This window comes from Stylophora pistillata, chromosome 1, assembly GCF_964205215.1.
Source record: "Stylophora pistillata chromosome 1, jaStyPist1.2, whole genome shotgun sequence".
Taxonomy (NCBI): domain Eukaryota; kingdom Metazoa; phylum Cnidaria; class Anthozoa; order Scleractinia; family Pocilloporidae; genus Stylophora; species Stylophora pistillata.
The window spans coordinates 35,664,330-35,681,531 of record NC_142519.1 but is presented as its reverse complement, the minus strand read 5'-3'; the positions used below and the strand labels follow the sequence as shown (position 1 = coordinate 35,681,531).

At 38.9% G+C, this 17,202-nt stretch overlaps 1 protein-coding gene and 1 long non-coding RNA gene across 3 annotated transcripts in view; one reads left to right on the top strand and one right to left on the bottom strand.

The window, feature by feature from the left end:
- Window positions 1-115: 115 nt before the first annotated feature.
- The window catches only part of LOC111326277 (uncharacterized), a 19,174-nt gene continuing 2,087 nt past the window's right edge, over window positions 116-17,202 (top strand). The window contains exons 1-2 of one of the 2 annotated variants that reach the window (XM_022930238.2): window positions 116-267; window positions 16,346-16,708. In XM_022930238.2, coding sequence (XP_022785973.2) covers window positions 171-267; window positions 16,346-16,708 — 460 coding nt within the window. In that variant the 5' untranslated portion in view covers window positions 116-170. Of the gene's footprint in view, window positions 268-14,918; window positions 15,227-16,345; window positions 16,709-17,202 lie in introns of those variants that run through there. The other variant, XM_022930236.2, reaches the window with a different exon arrangement.
- Window positions 9,734-14,353, bottom strand: LOC148742257 (uncharacterized). Its single transcript, XR_015998787.1, has 2 exons — window positions 13,939-14,353; window positions 9,734-13,225 (listed from the first exon to the last, which is right to left on the bottom strand). It is a non-coding gene; the product is annotated as an uncharacterized LOC148742257 (long non-coding RNA).

The window sequence follows — 17,202 nt, the reverse complement described above, 5'->3', positions numbered from 1 at the left end:
AATATAGAAAGTCAACTAGAATATCGGGGGAAAAGTTCGAGATTCCGAAATCGAAAGGGAAGGGAGATTTAGATAGGTGAAACCCCTCTTCGATCTTCCGCTCCAAAGTTTTGTTGATACATATATATGATTATACATAATGTGCGTCATTTGAAGCTTACAATCGCTTTATGAAAGGAGTACTAAATATCCAGAAGATGCACCGATTCCGCCAAACGCTATCACAGAAAGTATTCATACTTCAAGCATTGTTTGTCTTTTCTTATGGTAAGTTTCGTATTTTTCTTTGTTTTGGAATTCATGATTGGGTCGCACACATCTGAGGAAGTGTCGTATCTGCATACGGAGGGGGACTGCTTCTGGAGAGAACTCGAAGTCTGTGCAACGCCCCTCTAAATAACACAACCATGAATTAACGGTCTTTGATCATTTTAAAATGTATAGTGAAGCATTATGAACGCAGATTTCCCGACAAGTGTTCTAGCCAGATGGTATTTCGGTTTTGTGTTTCCGTTCGTGATTTTGTTTTGCGTTTCGTATCTTTCGGAGCTCCTTCAGATATGGATATTTCCGATTTCGTGTGGCCTAAACAACGGATATATTTCCTCAAGCACTATTAATGGTACAATCGAAGTTAATATCCTTTGGACCGTTCTCACTCGAAGTAATTATCCTTTGCTCTTCTCCGTAGTTCTTTGTACTACTTAGTTTAGTAAATCGCACGTGTTTAGGAAAACTTTCAGTTTGTTAACATCAAGCATCTAAAGTAAAATGTCAACGCTTTAAAATCCCTAACACGGATATAGACTGAGTAACTCTTTAAACCTTTTAATTTGGATATATCAACAAAGTTGAAATGTTAAATTGGCCACCGTAACGATTTTTAAACCTTTTACATCGTTTATAAGGAGTCCAGAGTTTGTTTCTAAGTTTACCGTGGTTTATTCGTCTTTTAATCATAGTTTTTCGATGTATTTCCAGCCTAGTTTTCGAAATGGCTTTATACCATTTTTACGCCGTTTTATTCATCACAACGTCGTTTACTCCACCCGCCTTTAACCGCCTCGCTACGCAACGTTTCATCTCCAAGACCTGATAACGTCTCATCGCTTCGTTTCAGTAAACTTTGTTTACTTCCTCATTATCGTGAACATCATTATTGTGACTACCGTTTCTTTAACTGCGTCGAAGAATTTTCTGTTTTAACGTGGAATTAACCGATTGTCCTGTGAGTAAATAACGTTCCGCGGAGGAGTGCACCGACTATGTGTACCTAAAACAAGTGGGGGAAGGTATAAATTCAGGTGCGCTTGGTCTCAGCTAGTCAGTGATTTCACAATAACAAGCTTGTTTTTCCGGCTGTGACTCATAATTGACCCAGAGACAAACTACCTGTACGACATAGACAATTTGCTTGATTGAATTCTGCGAGAAACGAAGTTTGAAAAGATTCCCAGAGAGGTAGGGAGGGTAAACAGAGTCCTTTTTTTTTTGAATACCTTTTATTTGAAAGTTTGTCACACAGAAAGCTGATCTGCACAGTTTCCTAGAGAATGATTTAATGTATACCGAAAGTCACGATCATTAGCAGATGATCGATTCAAAAAAATAATCAAAGTAGAAAATAATTATTTAAACTTATACGTCGGAACCAGCCAAACGTGAACTCTTCAATTGCTTTTTTAACTGTTAGTTTTATGGTTGCATTGTGAGAAATGTAAGCTCGTTAATTGTCTCAAGTGGTCGGGAATAATATTAATTCTTGATTTGTAAACGTGCGTATTAAATGAACCGAAGAGACATTTTCCTATTTTGAGTCTGTCACTTAAATATTCTCTAGTTACAATGACAAAATAGATCTTATCGGAGATAGATAAAGTCTCGAGCTTGTCGGAGCTTGTTTTGGTTTTCGAACATGAAGCGACCCGGTGTATACCTTAGCTAAATTGCGACTTGTTGGCCGTAGCTAATTGGTTAAATGCTTACAAGCTTACTTTGAACCTTGAAAAAACTAAATGCATGCTTTTAGGTAGTAACAGGAAATTGGAAAGCAAAATAGCTCTGTCTCTATCAATCTTCGACCACAATGTAAATAATGTCAACAGCTTCAAAAACCTTGGAATTTTTATATCATCTGATTTTACATGGACAAATCATGTTGAGTACACCAAGAGATCATAACCTGATATTCTCTTAATTACACACATTGGTAATTTCAATTCCAGATTCTCCATTACTCGACTCAAATTTTAATGCCATCAGCTTGAGAAGCTATGTCAAAAGCTGCGATGACAATCAGTTGATAGCCATTATTACTAACTGTTGATCGTTTAAAAGCCTTCTCAATAAGCTATGGCACCAATTCAAACGAGCAATCTCGCGGGTGATTCCCTGTTTGTTTAAAAATATTTCTATAGCATAATTTAAACAGTCTCAAAATAGAGATGATGTAATGACGTCTATAAAGCATTGCGAAGCTTTGAAGGTTATTGAACAAACCTTTGGGCATGGCTGTTAGCGTTCTTGGGCTACGATCTTTCCATCTTGTTTACAAGTTTTTATTTCTTTTTGGAGTCTACAACCTATTTGTTACATTTCCTTCGTTTGGAGGTATGCCAATATGTGATTCGTTACATATTTAACATGATCTTCAGCGCAGACACACTGGCCGTCGATCATGAATTTATTAACCTGAGATAAAATCAGCAATTCACCCAGTACAAAATATTTGAAAGTGAGGAAGAGGTTGCCTACATGATGCCAAATTAAATCGCGATTGCAGATGTTACGTTCCCTAGGGGGTTTAAATATTTTTTGTGTTTTCGGTATTTTATGTTTTCTTAACATAGATGAGATACGTAACTGTATTCATTTTTCTAGGAGTGAAACTTCAAAACAGAAGATTCACCTCTATAGGATTGCATCAAACAAGTAAAATCCCGAAAGTTAGGCCTGTACAATAGCATATTGAGTTTATTTCGGACGTGATACTGTAGCATGGTAAAGAAGAACGAGCCGAGTCACGCGAATCGTATTTCTTGTCTGAGAACGATGTCCCGGGTAAGAACTTATAACTTCATCTAGGTGTTTCCAGATGGATAACGCCATTTAATCAGCAGATTCTGAACTTAAAGGTATCCATCAATATTGAGTCTTCTCTTCCAAAATGGATGCTTGTCTCAAATGCTTTTGATATTTAGGAATTAGAAGTTAAAAATTTAAAGGTATTTGATCTTCACAGGTACAATCCAATGAAACATGTCTTGTCTACAAACCAGGGATTAATTATTAAGTGAAGCTATACGAAAGTGAAACCAATGGTCTCCTCTGTAATAAGTCTCGGGTGGGTGGGGGAGGGGGGGGAGAGGCTCTGTGAAAATAAAGTGTTTTGCCTAAGCTCACAACACAATGACCAGCGAGATGCAATGACTTGACTTTGTTTTAGTCTACTGATTGCACCATTAGATTCACTTGAAAACAGATTACACATTTTAAGAGCGTGTAAGAGTGTGTCCAGGCGAAAACCGGGCAGGGGGCGATAAAACTCAAATCATCGATTTGACTCAAACTTGCATAGCACAAAAGTATCATGAGTTAACAACTGTGTTAAAATGATAGGTCAAAATATTTAATTCTCTGGGAGATGTAGGGTCCTCCTAGGAAAAACCACATTTCTCGCAATTTTTTGCATAATTAATTTGCTAACTTTGCATCGCTGCTGCGACAAACTGAAGATCCGTGTTCAAATTCAATCAGCTGGGTTGCATTTTATATCTATCAGACTTCTAGAAAATTGAATTGTTTTAACTTTGTCATTTCTTTTCTTTTCTTACCTCTCGCTTCAGTAAAGACGACTTTTTCTGGTTTTGACAAAGTCCAAAAATAAGGGTGTTTTAGGGCCCAATATCTCCGATGAGAAACCACTTCTGATCATTATTCCTATATGGACACTGAAAGCCATCACTGGACTTCCAAAGTAAGTAATACAATTTTTGGGCAATTTATTTCATAGCCCGTGCTGACGTGCAATTTACATCTACCTCCCGCTTTTTAGTCTATATCATCAAAATTCCGCACACCACATCTTTGTTTTATTAACTTAAAATAACTTGAAATTTACAAGAAATTTCCTAGAGAGTATCGTTTAAACATGAACGAGGAGAGAATATTTGAATAACGCAAACTGAGCCATTTTTGAAAACTTTTTTTCCCAGCAATATTTGGATGATTCTCGAGGAAACGCAGCACTTGATGATTAACATCAAGGGCGGATGTAGTCGAAATTTCTGACAAAAGAAATCTAGGAAGAAACTTGAAAGTACATGCATGTCTCTGTGGTGCCTCAGTTGCAACTTTTGGCTTGATGTCATTTGTTAGATAAGTAGCCATTATGCAACAATGTAATAGATTCGATTTGCTTCGTTGCCTTGTTGAAATATTAAACGCAGACAGAGCTCTCGGAAAGATCCACCAAAATGATTGGTCTTTTACGGCGTGATAGTTGTCGACTTACGTGACATGTGTCGGTGGCAAAAAGATAATTTGATGCCCTAAAAGCCGATGTTACTCAAAAGGACAATCCGCCGTCTTTGATCAGATCGCGCCTGCAGTTTTGTCCAGTGGTCAACTTTGACATTCATTTGGCATGTTGTGTTTCTAGTCTACAAAGTTCAAAATGTAACAAAGATTAACGGCTAACAAAATATTTGACTTGTCATTTTTTAAGCTTGAGATAGTTGCTAGTTCACCCAAAAGCAAATAAGCCGGTGATATATTGGTCTCCTATCAGCACAGGAAAAAAAAAGAAAATAGTAAAAAAACTGACACGTATATAGAAATCACTTACTATCCGAGGTTTACTGCATACTTTTGGTATGTAATCTCGTGCGGTGTATTGTCATATCATATCTGGCCTCAGAGTGCATAATATATTCTTCGTTGATCACGAAGACGAAGGAACTAGGGGAACTAGTTTACCACGAGATCTATTAATCCCTTAGCAACCTTCCAACATTGTATGTAGTAAATGGCTTGAACCCGGGGGTAACATTTGAAGGTGTAGTCTGATCGTCCGGGTGAGTGTAGTCCTGAGATGGACTGTTGTCGGTGGTAGTGACTGACGTTTCGGCAACCTGTGCGGAAGTCATAATCAGAGTCAAGTGATTGATTGTTGTCAGTAGAATGTTCTTAATCCAGTTCGTGTGAAATGATCGGTTAGTTTTGCCGTGATGTTATTGGCTGTAAGACTCAAGTGACGTAAGTCGGTCGTGATTGGTCTGTTTCGATCTGTCGGTAAAGTTAGGTCGTTCTTTTTCGGTCGTTTGTGATGTTTATGTCGTGAATGAGTCGTTTGTTTGGGGCGGGTAGTTGTTGACATCTGTTTAGGGCATCTTACTACCCTTCAATATCCGCGTCGCTCACAAACCCATCACCACACTACGTCAGTTACTAACCAACGTTAAAGACAAAGACGAACCGAGGAACAGACAGGGAACGATTTATAAGATCAAATGTTTCGACTGCGAAGCCTCCTACATCGGTGAGACTGGCAGAAACCTCACAAGACTGATTGAACACAGACGGGCGACGAGGAAAGGTGATGTCAGCAATCACACTGCTGAACACCATCGACTTACCAACCACAACATTGACTGGGACTCTGCGCAATGCCTAACCTGCAGCACTGACTATTTTCAACGACTGACTCTGGAAAGCTGGTTTACTAACTTAGAACAGACTCCCCTAGACAGATGTCAACAACTACCCGCCCGATACAAAGGACTCATTCACGACATAAACATCACAAACAACCGAAAAAGAACGACCTAACTTTACCGACAGATCGAAACAGACCAATCACGACCGACTTACGTCACTTGAGTCTAACAGCCAATAACATCACGGCAAAACCAACCGATCATTTCACACGAACTGGAATAAGAACATTCTACTGACAACAATCAATCACTTGGGTTGTCTAAACGTCAGTCACTACCACCGACAACAGTCCTTCTCAGGACTACACTCACCCGGACGATCAGACTACACCTTCACAACATTGTATGTGTTTGTAAATCAGTGATGTTTATTTTTAGTAAAGGACAAGGATGCATCATTGTCAAAGTTATTCAATTCAGTTAAAAATGATAATGTGATCAGTTTGAAAGAAGATATCTATCAGACTTGAATGCCACAGTGCTAGTCACACTACCGCCGACTTTCTGCGGTCGAATATTCCCACCATTGCGGGTGTCCTTCGGAAAAAATTTTTACGCTTGCAACTTTTATTAAATCCTTGTAAACTATACTCAGAAGAAAGCTTAATAAATGCAAACTACGATGAAAATATGATTTAAGCGAGTTTTCCTTTTAGAAAATGTCAGGAGGCGGTAAGAAGTGAATCGATCGAGGGTTCTTCTATTGAATTTATCGGGTATCGGATGCCGCAGCACAAGCAAAATAGGGACCTTAAGAAACCACGACGGCGACGGCAACGAGGACGTGGAAAAACAAGAGATCTAATTGGCAGAACAATAGTTCAGCACGTGCGTTTTGAAACTTTGTACATTTCTTGGCCGTCCTATGCAAAACAGCAGGGACCTTAAGCAATCACGAGGCGACGACAACGAGGACGTAGAAAACCAGGAGATGTAATTGGCAGAACAATAGCTCAGCACGCGCATTTTGAAACTTTGTACATTTCTTAGCCGTCCTATGCAAAACGACAACGTGAAATCGCCAAAATTTACGTCGTCTGCGAGCCGAAACCGCGACGGCAAATATTTTAACTTCCATTTGGAACTCAACGCTACTTTTATACGTCATACTGAAGTTGAGCTGTGGCGCCGTATGAGACAATAAGCTCATGCAGCTATTTTTGAAATTCTAACTAAGAGTAGAAATTCATTTTTTAATCGAAGTCTTCCTTGGCATTGCTCTCCTGACTGCTTAAGGTCCCTAACAACGTGAAATCGCCAAAATTTGCGTCGTCTGCGAACCGAAACCGCGACGGCAAATTATTTTAATTCCATTTGGAACTCAAAGGCTACTTTATACGTCATGCTGAAGTTGAGCTGTGGCGCTGTATGAGACAGTAAGCTCCTACAGCCATTTTTTAAAATCTAACTAAGAGTAGAAATTCATTTTTTAATCAAAGTCTTCCTTGGCGTCGCCGTCGTGGTTTCTTAAAGTCCCTAATGTCTTCACAATAACAAGGCATCAATCAGCAAAAGTATGTCAGGCTTTTTCGATATTCTGATTGGTTGTCTAGATATTACCATCCAAAGTTGAGTGGTTAAAAATATGTGAGGCGTGTTGCGTAAATAAACGCAAACAAAAACTTACATTTTCCTTAAATCCATTCCTGAAGAAACGGCAAAAACGGCGGAAAAAAAGCGATTATGTCTCTTCAAAGTCGCTTTCTTGTATTTGGTTATCTAAACAACCTTTCGCCATAATCTTTCTTGTAGTAACTTGCTATGTTTGCCCCTTGACAACCTCAGAGACGTTTCCGAAAACACGAGGATCCACGAAATGTGAAAGAGAAGATTCTAGTTTCCTTTCCCATCACTTTATTCCTGGGATGTTTGCAAATAACCGAGAATTGGTGTCGCAAAATCCTGCTGTCATGTATTCACCTTAATCTGACAACGTCGCTGAGTCTGACACTCCGAAAATCTTGAAATGCATGCCGACGTCCATGGTGCACAGTTTCTTTTATCAATTGCTTTGCCAACTGTGCATTTTAACATTTTCGGACTTAAAGGAGTTCAGGGAAACATAGTGTCTGGCCTATTCGAGTCACTAAGAAAAGAAGAAGCGTCTGTACACGAAGGAGGTTTTCTTCGGCTTATTTGCTTTTGGATGAACCAGCAACTATCTCAAGCTTAAAAACTAACAAGTCAAATATTTTGTTAGCCGTTAATCTTTGTTACATTTTAAATTTTGTAGACTAGAAACACAACATGCCAAATTAATGTCAAAGTTGACCGCTGGACAAAACTGCAGGCGCGATCTGATCAAAGATGGCGGATTGTCCATGTGAGTAACATCAGCTTTTAGGGCATCAAATTATCTTTTTGCCACTGACACCTGCCACGTAAGTCGACAAGTCTCACGCCGTAAAAGACCAATCATTTTGGTGGATCTTTCCAAGAGCTCTGTCTGCGTTTAATATTTCAACAAGGCAACGAAGCAAATCGAATCTGGTACATTGTTGACATAATGCTACTTAACTAACAAGTTATATCAAGCCAAAACTTGCAACTGAGGCACCACAGAGACATGCATGTACTATCAAGTTTCTTCCTAGATTTCTTCTGTGAGAAATTTCGACTACATGCGCTCTTGATGTTCATCATCAGCTGCTGCGTTTTCTCGAGAATAATCCAAATATGGCTGCGAAAAAAGTCCTCATAAATGGCTCAACCACAGGTGACCCAAGCTCTGTCATAGGCTCTGTCATAGGCATAGAGTTTGTATTGTGGTTTAGTTGGACTTGCTTTTGAGCTCCGTAAATGTAAAGTTGTGTGAGATAATCTTAGAAATAAGGTCTTACCTTCATAGAGAATAGTCTGTGTTGTTCTCTTCGCGATTTGAGGCCGTTTTGATGTGTTTTAGCTTGACGCCCAAAATCACCGTGCACAAAATACGGGAAGGTCGGAAACTTCTGTTGACACATACTCGCCAAAATCGATCGAAAACAACACTTAAATACTTTCCCTCGAATCAAAACTTGGCAGCACGAAAGCCAAATAGTTTCCCTTTAAGTTCACCGAAAAAAATCCCACAAAAGATGATTTGTCGAGCAACCAATCCAGCGAGAATTTCAAATTAACGGCCGTTCTGAATTCTTCTAATGCGTGAAGGAACATCTTGTGCAGCAGAGAGACCGTTAATGCGCGGTCAACCTGGACCCTAGTCAAATCTCTCTCAACGGGTCCTCCCCATAGTCTTCTAACAACAACCCTTCTCACATACTAAGGTACCCCGAGTAAACTCATCGACTTGACTAGATCGTCGATACTGTCCATCTTCACTGTTTTCAATAGATTTTTACAAATATCCTCTTACCCAACACAGGCTACTCTCTATGAAGGTAAGACTTTATTTCTTTGATTAGTTCACACAACTTTACATTTACGGAGCTCAAAAGCAAGTCCAACTAAATCCCTATACAAACTCTTTAATTATTCACTGTGAAAGAGCCTGGGCCACCTGTTGCTCAACTTGCGTTCAAATATTCTCTCCTCGTTGATGTTTAAACGATACTCTCTGGGAAATTTCTTGTAAATTTCAAGTTATTTTAAGTTAATAAAACAAAGATGTGGTGTGCGGAATTTTGATGATATAGACTAAAAAGCGGGAGGTAGATGTAAATTGCACGTCAGCACGGGCTATGAAATAAATTGCCCAAAAATTTTAGTACTGATTTTGGAAGTACAGTGATAACTTTCACTGCCCATATAGGATTATGTAAAGATGAAACAATTTTTAGTGTAATAGAAAAAATCCGAGCCCCAGATGGGACTTGAACCCACGACCCTCCGTGATCTAGTCGGATGCTCTAACCACTGAGCTACTGGAGACTCTATGGTGTGTGCCTCGACGGGAACCGCGTCGCGCGGCTACACAGCCAAGTATTGGTCAGCACCTGTGAAAACTCACTAACAGCATCACGTTGTCACATTAAGGCATATCAAGATGCGGCCAACCAACCTCCAAAGTGAGCATGTAAAGATGAAACAATTTTTAGTGTAATAGAAAAAATCCGAGCCCCAGATGGAACTTGAACCCACGACCATCCGTGATCACGGACACTGCCAGCGGCAGTTTACAATTAATAAAGAAGAAATTTTACAAATCGATAGTGCTGTCACTTTGCACTAGTTGTTCATAGTGACTTACTCATTACTTTCAGTAGTTGTTCGAGCTTTTCTTCGACGAAATAGGGGACATACAAGAAATCGCAATTCACCTCTAAAACAAAAATAGTAACAAGCTCTTCTCCCAATTGGACACCAGATATGACTGCGTAGCAATAATTGCGTAGTACGCGAAGTTGCTGTGTGAGAAAAATAATGAGTGAGGAAAATAATTCTAAGTGCTGTACAGCGCGATTTTTAACATAGATTACCTGCTAAAAGACCTCTTTTCTTAGATATTTATGATAATATAGGAAGGTCCCCAAGGAATACTAATAACCCGGCGTGTCATTTTGTGATTGACAAAACCTGTTAACTCAGGTTTATGTTTGAAAGGGCAAATCATTTAGTACATTTCACTCCAGAAGTAAATAATCTCTTAACTTTCGTAATTATTATTTTGGTTTCAGGCAAATGGTGTCGAGTTGAAAGATACTAAGTTCCTGAAACATACATCCAAGCTTTGTTGGGTTCTGTCCTGGTGTACCGGTTCACAAGGGAATTACCCTTGCTCTCTCTTTGTTTAGGAGTTATCGGTTAGCTATTGTGTATTGTTTGGTCTTTTGTATTGGCTCTTGTGAACCGGTACACGAGGACAGAACCCTTTGTTGGCAAGCATGCCGAATGCTTTTATAAGCGCGCGAGGGAAAAAATGCATTTGCGGCCCCCTATGGAGAGAAAAATCCAAAGTTTTTTTATTACAGGGATGGTAGAGTGAATGATGTTATTTCTGGTCTGAGTCATCAAAGCTCTCTACCATTAGAGTTAAAGAAAAGCTATCAAGGGAACATGGAGGTTACTGCAAGTAGTAGCTGTTAAACCATAGTTAAACTCTCAACAAGCTTTACAGGCGGCCAAGGAAAGAGCATGGGGCAAGAAATCTAGCACGATTCTCACCCAGTAAACTAAAATGGTTGTTGGAAATTGAGAGGGACGAGCAACCAGAGAATTTGAAGTAATCTGGTGGCCTGATCTTTTCTCAGGCACTAAAAATGGGAAACTGACCTTGCGATTTTATGTTCCTAAAGTGATACTTTGATTTCAGTGATGTGTAGTACACAGTCTAGTTGACTTGTTCGTCATGTTTCCATAAATTGAGTAGCTGTTTCTTGGCAGTTTTTGTAAGTTTGTTTTAAAAAACGATAAAATGTGTTTTGCATTTAGAGGAACAAACTTGTCTGTAGAAGGCTAAGATTAAACCCTGAATACAGCAAAATGACCCTGTAATGTTAATGCAATTCATGTCTAGCTGGGCGCACTATACTCTGATGCCCTTCATTCTGTTGTAACCAAATTCAGAGGGAAAAAAACACCTGGAGAAACTCTTAGAGGGATAATATCTGTGGACTTTCAACATTTCTATGGTCATCAGGAATGACAGAATAAAGCAGTAACTGTTCACAAAAGTCTTAATTCACTTAACTGAAAGAATAATGAGTTGGAGGGAACTATAGATCATTTTTTCCCAAGCATCTCTAATAATTCATGATGGAAATAATAATAACATTGATAACAATAATAATGATAATAATAATAATAACAATGATAAAAATATTTACAATAGTTAGAGAAATAATGTTCATTATCCTGATGGTTATAATTCCTATGATTATTCCCATTAATCTATTCATTATTATTATCATTTATATTACTATTATGATTATTTCAATGTTTATCTATGAACAAAATGGAGTTATTGTTAGTCTAGCTGAATGAGTATCCAAGTAATTGAAACTGAGACAAATTAATCTCAAGGAAAGACAGGAAAACCCCAAAAACTGTTCAGGACTGCAATTCTTGAGTTGGCTCATTGTGAAAGGTTTTGGGACTTCATTAAGCTCGTGCTGTCTGTAGTGGGCCCTGTGTCAAAGAGAGAAGAGTAGCAGCTGAATTAATAATAATAATACTAAGGAAAATGATAGCATTGATTGACCAAAGTCACCCTATGACTAATAACAGATGATACATGACAAATAGCATAAGCAACACACTTTAAAAACAAAAAGAGCAAGCTAAAACTGCCATCAGATAAAAACAACTGTCCATAAAAGACTGACGCACAGAGCTGAAAAAAAATAGGGACTGGTTCTGCCATCAGATAACAACAGTCCATAGACTGACTACCCAAGAGAAACAGAACAGATTGGTGGTTCTGCCATCAGATAACAACAGTCCATGGACTAACTACCCAAGAGAAACAGAACCAGGCAGGTGGTTTTGAATCAGAAAACAACTATTTAAGACATTAGCCTTCTGTACAATGTGTCTTTGAAAATCTTCTGCATTCTAACAATCTATTGAAGAGAAAAACTATCAGAAAGACTTGAATTTCTATTTGGGGGGAGGGGGGGAGGAATTAAATGAAAATCTACTTGCCTCAGCATGCCATCCTCACTGAGCAGTCTATTTCAATTTGAAAATGATGATCACAATCATAAAGATAATGATAATGATAACAATAACAAATCATTATTATCATTTATATTACTATTATGATTATTTCAATGTTTATCTACGAACAAAATGGAGTTATTGCTAGTCTAGCTGAATGAGTATCCAAGTAATTGAAACTGAGACAAATTAATCTCAAGAAAAGACAGGAAAACCCCAAAAACTGTTCAGGACTGCAATTCTTGAGTTGGCTCATTGTGAAAGGTTTTGGGACTTCATTAAGCTAGTGCTGTCTGTAGTGGGCCCTGTGTCAAAGAGAGAAGAGTAGCAGCTGAATTAACAATAATAATAATGAGGACAATGATAGCATTGATTGACCAAAGTGCCTCTGACTAATAACAGATGATACCTGACAAACAGCATAAGCAACACATTTTTCAAAACAAAAAGAGCAAGCTAAAACTGGCATCAGATAAAAATAACTGTCCATAAAAGACTGACAGCATAGAGCTGAAAAAAATAGGGACTGGTTCTGCCATCAGATAACAACAGTCCATAGACTGACAACCCAAGAGAAACAGAACAGATTGGTGGTTCTGCCATCAGATAACAACAGCCCATAATGGACTGACTACCCAAGAGAAACAGATCCACCTGTTAGTTCTGCCATCAGATAACAACAGTCTATGGACTAACTACCCAAGAGAAACAGAACTAGGCAAGTGGTTTTGAATCAGAAAACAACTACTTAAGACAAGCCCTCTGTACAATGTGTCTTAGAAAATCTTCTGCATTCTAACAATCTATTGAAGAGAAAAACTATCAGAAACACTTGAATTTCTACTTGGGGGGGAGGGGGGGTAAATAAATGAAAATCTACTTGCCTCAGCATGCCATCCTCATTGAGCAGCCTATTTCATTTTGAAAATGATTCAATCACAATCATAAAGATAATGATAACAATAACAAAATCATTAATAATAATGATAATTATAATAATCATAACAATAACTACAATGACAAAGTCCGTGTTAGTCTGGCCTCTACCTCGCAGAAAATACAGCCCAACAACTGAAGCTGAATTCTTTAAAGGAATTGTATTGCAATTAGTCATTGAGGCACTGAAGCCACCTCACCACGACAAGGTACGAACATTGAGGTGGAAAAAAGGGGTCTGTAAAATTGACTCCGTGCTGATTCGAGATGAGAAATCCGTGTTCGAAGCTTCTTCAGTTCCACTCCAAGGGAATTTACTCTAGCTGATCTTTCGGTAAGTTAGGAAGCGAGCTCTTCGGAGTCGTGACTGAGTTTGGCGCCAAAAGATAAATTTTTCGCGCCTTCGGGCTCAAAGTCTAGTGTGGCGGAGTTCACCAGATTTACGATAGTCATAAATCCCGCAGATTTAATAAGTTCGTCGGGGATTGTTTTATTACGAAGAAGATAGACCAGCTTTTAGACCGAACGTGAACACAACGTGAACGAGGTCGGGAATCCTGGCTAACCCCACTACTCCGACCGATGATTTGGCCGGCTGAAGTTCCCGTGTCGCCACACTTTGGATTTCGTCGGGAAATACCTTAAATACATCGCGTATGAAATATTTACGCAAAGGAACGTCACATACCTCTTTCAAAAGTAGATACCAGTGCTTGCAAGGGTCAAGTGTGGCACTTGTAATCCTGCAAAGACTCTGCGTGGTTAAGTTAGCAGGTGGAGAGCCGCACGTAGAAAATTCGACTGCCTCTATGACTTCATTTCGAATGGTTTCGAAATCGAAAACATGATGCTTTTCGAGATTTCGACATTAAAAATCTCGTCGAGGTTTAATATTATGATATTGGTAAGAATTTAACCAGGATACGAGGCCAAGTCGTGCGATCGCCACAGGTTTTGTACCAAAACAATAACATCGTGTACTACGATCGCAAAGCGTGAACACTGATCGATCCACCAAGTGACGCAATACTGGAAATTCGATACGGTTGTTATTCAGGCCGCACGGCACATGAAAATTGCGATGTCTTTCGTAACTGTTTTATGGCAAACCAAGCGAAAGAATCATACCTAAATAATCGAAAGAGAGGCTTTTTCGAATACGGCGCCTCGCAGGTATTGCCTCTTCTGTGAAAAGGAAGGATCTTTGAAAGACTACGTGATTAAAAATGTCGTTATAAGGAAACAGGCAGAAACAGAGAAAACGCAGTATTTTATGACCATTACGCGCACAGCAAACTTCATTTCATTTCATGATTTTGATTTTCATTGCCAACAGATGACCCCGCGTTAACTCGCACGCAATCGCGTATCTCTCGTGGATTCGTGGGCGCTAATCTGTGTAATTACATTGTGGTGTAATTAATGTGATGACATCCACCCAACGCCTTCTTCCCCAAACCTTGGCACCAGTTTACGATGCCTGCTGAGAATTTTTTTCTTGAGCAAAGCTCGTCATGACCGAGAAAACCGGTTCTGCCTGGTTTTCTCGTGGACACTCTCTTAAAGCGCTCGTGGACGATCAAAACTATTCACTGATTGGCGAAAAGATTGAAAGCAGTCAAAGAACTAATATCATATTTCTGTGTCTTTGGCCCGTTGGATGTTTTTAGTATCAGCATAAGAAGCTGAATGGAACCTAACGCTGATCGTTAAGCACCAAAACAAACGGGGAATCTCAAGGTTGATTCCCTGTTTATTTACAAACAGTACGACATAGTAAAGTCTTAGATGATGCAATAATGTCATAAATATGCTGTGTCAACGAAAGCAAAACCATTGCGAAGCTTTGAAGATTATTAAACAAACCTTTGTCATGGCTGTTGGCGTTGTTGGGCTTCGTTCTTTCGCTCTTGTTTACAAGTTTTCATCTCTTTTTGGAGTTTGCAGCCTGTTTGTTTCATTTCCTTCGTTTGGAGGTATGTCAGTAAGTGATTTGTTACATTTTGAACATGATCTCTATCGCAGACACACTGTCTGTTGATCCTGAATTTGTTATCTGAGACTGAATTAGCAATTCATTAAGTACAAAATACTTCAAAGTTAGGAAAAAGTCACTCACATTGTGTAATTGTTATGCCGAATTAAATCGCGATTGTAGATGTTACGGTCCCTGGCATGGAGCGTTTAAACATTTTTCGTGTCAAGTTAAAGAGATGTGATAGGTAACTGTATTCATTTTTCTCGAAGTGAAATTTCAAAACAGAAGATTTGCCTCAATAGGATTGTACCAAACAAGTAAATAAGTAAAATCCTGAAAGTTAGCCCTGTACGATAGGTTATTGGTTTTACCTACGACGTGAAACTATGTCGTACTATGGGAGACCGAGCGTAGAGTCACGCAAAACGTATTTCTTGTCGATCAGCGAACCACGTTCCGAGTAAGAACTGAACTTGTGAAATTAACTGATGGAGCTAAACAAAAAATGCTTCCCTGTGGATGGCCTTAACGTTTGAGTAACGGTTTTGATAATTCCTAAAAGCCAAATCATATATATCCATTCATCATTGTTTATGTTTTGTGTTTTTAAACTGAATCGAAGGGAAAAACCCCTTCGTCGATAAGGCACTGATAACGTCAACTAGATGTTTCGAGAAGGGTAATGGCATTTGACCGGTTTATCCTGAATGTGAAGGTATCTATCCATGTTGAGTCTTTCTCCTCAAAAATGGATACTTATCTCGGATGATTTTGATATTTAGGAATTAGAAGTTAAAAATTAAAACTATTTTATATTCACAGCTACAATCCAGTGAGACATGTTTTGTCTACAAACCAGGGATTGATTAATTAAGTGAAGCTATACGAAAGCGAAACCAACAATCTCCTCTGCAATAAGTCTCTTGTCTAGTCATTGATGATCCCACCCCGGTCAGAAAGCTTTGGTAAATACTTACCCTCCACCTGTGGGGGTAACATGTCAAAATGGAAGTTGTCTTCTCTAAGACTTTTCATTTCAGATCAAAATTTCAATCCGTATGAACTACTTTAACTGCTAACCATGATAAACATTGCCTTTCCTGTTCCTCCCTTTTAGGTGCTGTGGGTATCGACATTCGAAGAGAGTGCATAAACGAGGAGATCCCGCTCAGTAATCCTCAACTTGCTGGTATTATCCAGGAAAACTCTTACAAAGAGCTGATCTGGACTGTTAAAGATCCGGAAGAGCAAGGCCAGGACAAACAAAAGCTCGTATATTGCAACGAAGATTTTAAATGCCACAAGTATAACATAACAGGGGGTTATCAGCAGAGAACTGAGACAGTAGCTACCGTGCAGGGTGTACTTTACATAAAGCAAAAGAAGCTCAACGATAAGCTTTCTTACACCTGCCGGGTGATACAGAAAGAAAACAAGCCTTCGTGTGATTACACCATCATGGTCAGATCTTCAGCAAATTGTGAGTGAAAAAACCCTACCTATCTAGTGAATTATCTATTTCTGAATATTCAAATAATAAAATTATATAAGAGGCGTGCATTCCCTTTCCCTTGGTTTGCAGTTGCAGGAGTGATTTAAAATCCTTTTCAGAAATATTTGATGAACGCAAAAACTAGGGGCAGTCAAGAAATTAAAAGAATGTGGCAGTGGAAAAGGCTTGAATGCACCCATAGCATTACAATTAAACATTGTGAGCGACTTTTTCCAAACTTTGAAGTATTTTGTACTTAATGAATTGATAATTCAGTCTTAGCTAACAAATTCAGGATCAACACTGACAGTGTGTCTGCGATAGAGATCATGTTCAAAATGTAAAAAATCACTTACTGACATACCTCCAAACGAAGGAAATGAAACAAACAGGTTGCAGCCGCGTGCCTTACGCCAAGTGGCCTGTGCCTCTGCTCTTTATTGTGAATCAGCAGGCTCGTGTTTCTGCAAAAGGAGTTTTCA